This window comes from Aureococcus anophagefferens (genome assembly GCF_000186865.1).
Source record: "Aureococcus anophagefferens unplaced genomic scaffold AURANscaffold_275, whole genome shotgun sequence".
Lineage (NCBI taxonomy): Eukaryota > Pelagophyceae > Pelagomonadales > Pelagomonadaceae > Aureococcus > Aureococcus anophagefferens.
In genome coordinates, this window is record NW_008705809.1 from 2,968 (window position 1) to 7,351 (window position 4,384).

The 4,384-nt window shown below is 67.5% G+C and overlaps 3 protein-coding genes across 3 annotated transcripts; all 3 read right to left on the reverse strand.

Annotated features, from left to right (window-relative positions):
- Nucleotides 1–6: 6 nt before the first annotated feature.
- On the reverse strand, nucleotides 7–621 carry AURANDRAFT_16213 (hypothetical protein; the record flags this gene model as incomplete). Its single annotated transcript, XM_009044368.1, has 1 exon — nucleotides 7–621. A coding segment is annotated over one exon (615 nt), but the record flags the coding sequence as incomplete, so codon positions are not given.
- On the reverse strand, nucleotides 613–1,014 carry AURANDRAFT_34997 (hypothetical protein; the record flags this gene model as incomplete). Its single annotated transcript, XM_009044367.1, has 1 exon — nucleotides 613–1,014. A coding segment is annotated over one exon (402 nt), but the record flags the coding sequence as incomplete, so codon positions are not given.
- Nucleotides 1,015–1,710: 696 nt separating this feature from the next.
- AURANDRAFT_72836 (hypothetical protein) lies at nucleotides 1,711–4,190 on the reverse strand (the record flags this gene model as incomplete). Its single annotated transcript, XM_009044366.1, has 4 exons — nucleotides 1,711–2,356; nucleotides 2,656–2,949; nucleotides 3,149–3,485; nucleotides 3,685–4,190. 3 exons carry the CDS (start codon nucleotides 3,451–3,453, stop codon nucleotides 1,711–1,713), a joined length of 1,245 nt encoding a protein of 414 aa, XP_009042614.1.
- Between the last annotated feature and the right edge of the window lie 194 nt (nucleotides 4,191–4,384).

Here is a 4,384-nt window from a genome sequence, read left to right on the forward strand (position 1 = left end):
ACTCGTCACAAAGACCGCGCACGAGATCGCCGCGTTCATGAGCTTGTGCGGGTTCACGGCCATGGAGTCGGCCTTCTCGACGCCCGCGAGCCACGTCGCCTTCAGCGCCGGGCTCCAGAGCGCCGCGCCGCCCCAGGACCCGTCGACGTGGTGCCACACGGGCTCGTCGCACTCGTCGACGACGGCCTGGACCTCCTCGAGGTCGTCGAACGCGCCGCGGACGGTCGTGCCCGCGGTGCTGCCGACGAAGAAGGGCGTCTTGCCCGCGGCCCGCGCGTCGTCCATGGCCTTTTTCAAAGCCGGGCCGCGCACGCGGCCGCCCGCGTCCACGGGCACGGAGACGAGGTTGTCGTCGCCCAACCCCATGATCCGCGACGCCTTCAAATACGAGTAGTGCGCGTCCGCCGAAACAAAAGCGCAGAGCGCGCGCCCGCCGGCGGCGCCGCGCGTGCGGCGGCCCGGGTCCGCCGCGTGGGCCGCCATGTGCATGCCGTAGAGATTCGACGCGGACCCTCCCGGCGTCGTGAGACCGTCGCACGCGCCCTCCCAGCCCACGAGCTCCCCGACGCGCTTGATCACCGCGCGCTCCACGAGCGTGAACACGGGCGCGACCTCGTAGGTGTGCGCGTTCGTGTTGCAGGCCGCGACGAGCCACTCGCCCGCGAGCGCCGCGTCGTCGACGCCGCCGTACAACTGGTTCAGGAACAGCGGGTGCCGCGTCCTCACGGAGTACTCGAGGGCCGTGCGGCAGGCCGTGAGCAGGTGACCGTCCTCGTGGCCCGCGGCGCCGTCGAGGCCGATGGGCACGCCGGCGCCGGCGAAGGCCGCCTCGATCTCCGACGGGCTCGCGAAGTTGAGCACCTTCGTGTCCGCCGCGTCCCGCGAGCTCGCCTCGCCGAAGTCGAGGAGCTCGGGCGCCAGGGCCTTGGTCAGGGACAGGCCGCTGCGCGGCACGGCGGACAGGGCCGAGGCCACGTTCGCCAGCGCCAGGAGCGTGGAAGCTTTGCGCGCCATGCCTGCTCGCCGATGCGCTGGATTTATTCTGCCACTTCACCTCCGACTGGTTGCAGCTGGAGTGCTGCGCGATGGGCATCGATTCTCCCTCTAGCGCAAGCCTCTGACGCCCTCTAGTGGTCGCTAACAATCGCAGCGATCGCGCATAAGTCATGGGCAAGCACGAAAAGAAGAAGCGCCGGCGGTCCAGTTCCTCCAGTTCGTCCAGTTCCTCCAGCTCCTCCGACGGCGCCGCCAAGCAGCTCCGCCGCGAGAAGAAGGAGCTCAAGAAGGCGAAGAAGCGCCTGAAAAAAGAGGCGAAGAAGGAGAAGAAGCAGGCGCGCAAGCTCGAGAAGCGAGCGCTCGAAGCCGCCGCGCCGCCGCCGCGCGCGAACCCGTCGCCGCGGCCCGCCGCGGCCGCGCCGCCGCCGCCGTTCTCCGCGCTCGCGTCCGTCGTGTCGCCGCTGTCGACGGGCTACACCAAGGACAGAGCCGGCGCGTCCGCCGGCGCGGGCTGGTCCCACCGCAACGACCGGCCCGCGGACGCCGCCGCCGACGGCCGGCCGCTCACGTCCCTCGCGCGGCGGCACCGCGAGTCGCTCGCGCCCCGGGACACGGCCCTCGAGGTCCTCGCGCGCGAGAAGGACAAGGACCGGGATAAGCGCGGGTGATGTCGTAAACAGCGACGGGGGTGCGGGGCGGATCTCATCGAGGCGCCTAGAGCTTGAGCTTGCGGCCGGCGATGAAGCCGATGGTCAGCAGCGCGAGCGCCGCGCCGACCTTGACGAGGACGTCCGGGACCGCGACTTTCGTCGCCTTGCCCGGGCACGACGCGCAGGCGCAGTCCGCGCCGCACTGGCAGTTCGGGCCGCAGGTGCACGTGCCGAGGGCCTTGGCCGGGCAGGCGGCGCTCTGCTGCCCGCACTTGGCGGGGCAGGAGGCGCAGGTGCAGTTGTCGCCGCACTGGCAGTTCGGCCCGCACGTGCACGTGCCGAGCGCTTGCGCCGGGCACGCGACGGACTTCTCGCCGCACTTGGCGGGGCACGACGCGCAGTCGCAGTTGTCGCCGCACTGGCAGTCGGGCCCGCACGTGCAGGTGCCCAGCGCCTGGGCGGGGCAGGGCTTGCCCGCGCCGCTCGCGCCGCAGTTCGTGACCTCGGACGTGTAGCCCACCGCCTTGAGCGCCGAGCGCATGGCCGCCTGGGCGCACTGGCAGTTGGCGCCGCAGGGGCACTTGCCGTCGTCCTTCTTCACGCACTTGCACGCGCCGTCCTGGACCTCGACGGTGGCCGTCTGCGTCTCGAGGTCGACGGCGGCGGAGACGACGAAGTCGAGCTCCTCGAGGGTCGCGCGCACCGTGCCGCTGCAGGAGCCGCAGTTCATCTTCTTGGTGATCTTGAGGTTGATCGTCTGCATGGCGGCTGTGCGGGGCGTCGAGGAGTTGAGCGGGAGTGTCGAGGAGGTAATGAGGTGCGAGCGGGAGTCACGAGGAGGTAATGAAGGTGCGAAAAGCACGAGGCGGTGCGATCAGAGCTTGATCAAGGCTGTGTCCAATGCACAAAAGCCTCGCCCACTCACGTGCACCTTCAACGAGGCCTTCAACGGCCGTCGAAGGCTCGTCGACTCCACATAAGCTCCACATGGTGCGAATTTTAGGCTCACGTCTGCGAGGCGAGGCTCGGGTAGTCGGCGCCGTCGGCTCCCAGCGCCGGCAGGCGCTTGGGGCGGATGCGGATCTGGCCGTAGCCGTCGCGCGCGACGAGGAGGATCGCGCTGTCGTTGCGCTCCTTGCCGAAGTAGTTCCGCGCGGAGAAGAGGGTCACGAGCCGGCCGCCGTGCATGTACTTGTAGCCGTGGCGGACGTACTGGTGGGAGCGCACGACGACGTCCACCGCGTTGTCGTCGCAGAACTTCTCCGTGACGTCCGGGCCGAAGGTGACGATCTTGCCGCCGCGCCTGTGTGGAAATCAAATCTTCAACCCGACTTCAATGTGAGCGTATGCGATAGTTTTGACGCAATCTCTTCGGCTGTGCTTCGAGAACTCGACGAGAGCAATCGATTCGTCCAAAAATCAGCCGAATCGACTTCGATTTGACCGAGCTAGAGAATTCTCAAGTTTGGTCAGGACCACCCAAACCAGTGGTTGAATTCCACACAGCGCCGCGCGGCGAGTTGTGGACGCCGCGCCGCATGTCCGCGTCGGAGTCGGACGGGTCGGACCAGAGGGCCTGCGTGACCCAGGCCTCCTCGCCGCCCAGCGACGCCAGCGGCCGCCGGATGTCGTTGAGGTCCTCGAGCGACCACGAGCCGTCGCCGACGCCGCCGTGGACGACCAGGATGCGGTCGCCCACGAGCCCGGCCAGCGGCAGGAACGCAAACACATCAAAACAGGCATCGTAGACCTCCGGGTGGTCCGGGAACGTGCGCGCCACCGCCGCGAGGAAGCTGTCCTGCTTCATGTTCTCGGACGTCGCCTTGAACTCGTGGTTGCCTGTGTGGAAATCAAATATTCAACACGACTTCAATGTGCGCGTAATCGAACGATTTGGACCAGACTCTTTCGCTGTGCTTCGAGAATTCGACGAGAGCAATCGATTCGTCCAAAAATCAGCCGAATCGACTTCGATGTGACCGAGCTAGAGAGTTCTGAAGTTTGGTGGGGACTTCCCAAACCAGTGGTTGGAATCCACACAGGTGGTTGCCCCGGAGCAGGTAGATCCGCGTCGGGTACAAAACCTTCAGCGCGAAGAGGAGCGCCACGACCTCGCACTGGTGCGTGCCCCGGTCGATGTAGTCGCCGTTGAAGACGTAGCTGCAGAGCTCGACGTCGCCGCCGCGCTTGTGCGACGGGAAGCCGAAGCTGCCGAAGAGCACGAGCAGGTCCCGGAGCTGGCCGTGCACGTCGCCGAAGATCTTCGTCGGGAGGCGCGCCCGCACGAGGCCCGGCTGGCCCGCGGCGATCTTCTTCGCCGCCGCCGCGAGGCGGACGACCGCGGTCGCCCACCGCGCCTCGTCGCCCGCGCCGAACAGCGCCTCCAGGCACTGGCCCGGCCCGCCGAGCCAGTCGCGGTCGAGGACGTCCCGCGGCGCGTCGCAGCAGGCCCGCGCGAGCCGGAAGCCGTTGTCGACGACGGACGACGCGAGGTCGAAGAGCCGGCTCCCGCGCTCCGCGGCGCCCGGCCCGCGCCACTCGAACCTGTGTGGAAATCAAATCTTCAACCCGACTTCAATGTGCGCGTAATCGAACGGTTTGACGCTAGTTCTTCGGCATTTTCTCGAGAGCTCGAGGAGAGCAATCGATTCGTCCAAAAATCTGCCCAATCGACTTCGATGTGACCGAGATAGAGAGGTTTGAAGTTTGGTCAGGACCCCCTGAACCAGTGATTGGGT